At 42.2% G+C, this 2514-nt stretch overlaps 1 protein-coding gene across 1 annotated transcript in view; it reads right to left on the reverse strand.

Annotated features, from left to right (window-relative positions):
• The window catches only part of Tmem50a (transmembrane protein 50A), a 21002-nt gene that overhangs the window by 17838 nt on the left and 650 nt on the right, over nucleotides 1-2514 (reverse strand). The window contains 1 exon segment of the mRNA XM_013035831.1: nucleotides 8-180. Coding sequence (XP_012891285.1) covers nucleotides 8-100 — 93 coding nt within the window. The 5' untranslated portion in view covers nucleotides 101-180.

The raw sequence follows: 2514 nt of genomic DNA on the forward strand, positions 1-2514 counted from the left end.
TACTTACCAGAACCCCCGCAGCAATGGAAGCAATAGTGTTCCGCTTTTCCCCCCAGTCAATGCATTCTGAGCACCGCCAACCTTCTAGAAATCCAGACATGCTTTAGGATCACTTCAAGATAAAACAAGCACAGCCAAATCAAGCCAGAAACTTCTGTTTACTTGCTGTGAAGCAAGTTCCTGGAAAATAACAGTACAGGTACAATTTAATACAAGTGAAGTTACAAATGATTTGTTGCCACCAACTAGCTCAGAATACTGATCTAGTTTTTGATGAATCTGCTACATTATAATTCCAGAAAACCAAATTTGGATTCTTATGAAGTTTCTTAATTTAAGAGATGGTCTTGGTATACTTACATAATATTAAGAAAAGTGGGTATCTAATATTGAAAAAATCAACTACGGGTTGACTTTTAAAAGCTGTCATCTTTAATATTGCCAAGTGCTTTATTAAAGTGGTTCTTCAAATAACTGAGTGAAATGATTATTGATCCACAAAAGCTCTTCACCATCATTTCAATTCCAGACTAAGTTATTATTTGGTTTTGGTATTTCTAGTCCAGGAGCACTAACAGAGAAGAGGTGATATACTATGCCTCTAAGTTAGAAACACAGACTTAGAGGAAAAGTACTTATCCTAGAATGTATACATTTTATCACAAGCATGTTTCTTCATACTTAGGTTAAGAAAAGGAAAATGAAACACCAGAAGTGGAAGTGTACCTAAAGTGGCAGGCATCCAGCCTTGAAAGAAAAAGCCAAGTGAGAATGTCATGGGGGAGAAGGGGGAAGGGGGAAAGAAAAGAAAAAGGCAGGCATAATCTTAGCTACTTAACTGCTCAGGAAGCTGAGGTCTGAGGATCAGATTCTAAGTCAGCCCAGGGAGTTAAGTCTATGAGATTCTATCTTCAACTAACCACCAAATAACTGAAAGTAGAGCTATAGCCCAAGTAGCAGAGCACCAGCTTGAGTGAAAAAGCTAAGGGATGGCTCCCAAGCCCTAAATTAAAGCCCAGGACTGGCATTAAAAAAAAAAAAAAAAGCCAGGCACTAGTGGCCTGTAATCCAAGCTACTCAGGAGTCTGAGATCTAAGGATCTCGGTTCAAAGCCAGCTGGGGGAAAGAAAGTCCATAAGATTCTTATCTCCGATTAACCACCAGAAAACTGGATGTGGCTTTGTGGCTCAAGTAGTAGAACGCTTGCCTTGAGTTAAGGAGCTCAAGCACAGTGTCCAGCCCCACAGCTGACCAAACACACACACACACAGACACACACACACACACATACACCCATTGTGCTGTGTTCGAGCATCTGTACTGGTATTAAAACACACATACCCCACAGCCTCCACCACCTCCACATAATTTCCTTTCACTTCCTTAGTTTTCCCTCCTTTAAACTAGCCTTCTGGTGTTTCCCCTCCAGCCCTCTTTTGAAACAGTGTCTTGCTATGTAGCCCTGTTTGGCTCCATCCTACTGCCTTGGCTACTCCAGTGCTGGGATTTAACAAGCCTGTGCCAAGATTCCCAGCCTCTGGTGTTATTTCTCTGTAAAGAACACCAGTCTTGCCGGACACCAGTAGCTGACACCTGTAATCCTAGCTACTCAGGAGGCTGAGATCTGAGGTTCAGGGTTCAAAGCCAGCCTGGGTAGGAAAGTCCATGAGACTCTTATCTCCAATTAACCACCCAAAAACCAGAAGTGGCACTGTGGCTCAAGTGGTAGAGCACTTGCCTTGAGCTGAAGAGCTTGGGGACAATGCTCAGGCCCAGAGTTCAAGACCCACAACTGACGAATGAAAACAAAAACAAAAAACAAGAACACTAGTCTTATTTTAATATCTCTAGTTCTCATTCTAACAGATGTTTTTAATACCCCCCCAACACAAAAGAGGTGTACTGAGATCAATACTCATTCAGAGTAAAAATAAATAATAAAGCAAAGATAAATAGTCCACTGTTATTTACATTACCATAGCAACTAAGTTGTCTTTAACAACATTCCTACAACCTGAGGGGTGCAGTAACATCTGTATCATCTCTATTTCGGATCACACACACACACACACACACACACACACACGGCCTGAATTATCAATTGCTAACAATCGAACAAGTTTTTGGACACACTGGTGCAAGCTCATAATCCCGGTATTCAAAAGGATGAGGCAGGAAGATGGGTCCAGCCAGAGCCACATAGCCTGACCTGTTTATTTAAAAAATCCACTCTTAGACAATGCATACCATCTGCGTCTGTCTACAAAGCTATTTCATAGCTAGCAGTTACGGCTGTCCAAAAACCATGACATCCTTAAAAAACAAAAAGACTTCTACTTTCAACCTCCTTTAAAAACTGTATGAAGACGTGCGACAATCATCAGTATTAATGTGCCTTTGGACCAGTTCAATTTGGAAAATCCATTCTCCGGGAGCACAGAAACGGCGGGCCCCGCCCGAATCCATTTTCCTCCGCAGCACGGCGGCTGCCACCTCCAGCTCAGGGGGCCTTGC

The sequence above is a fragment of the Dipodomys ordii genome, unplaced genomic scaffold (genome assembly GCF_000151885.1).
Source record: "Dipodomys ordii isolate 6190 unplaced genomic scaffold, Dord_2.0 Scaffold6, whole genome shotgun sequence".
Classification (NCBI taxonomy): domain Eukaryota; kingdom Metazoa; phylum Chordata; class Mammalia; order Rodentia; family Heteromyidae; genus Dipodomys; species Dipodomys ordii.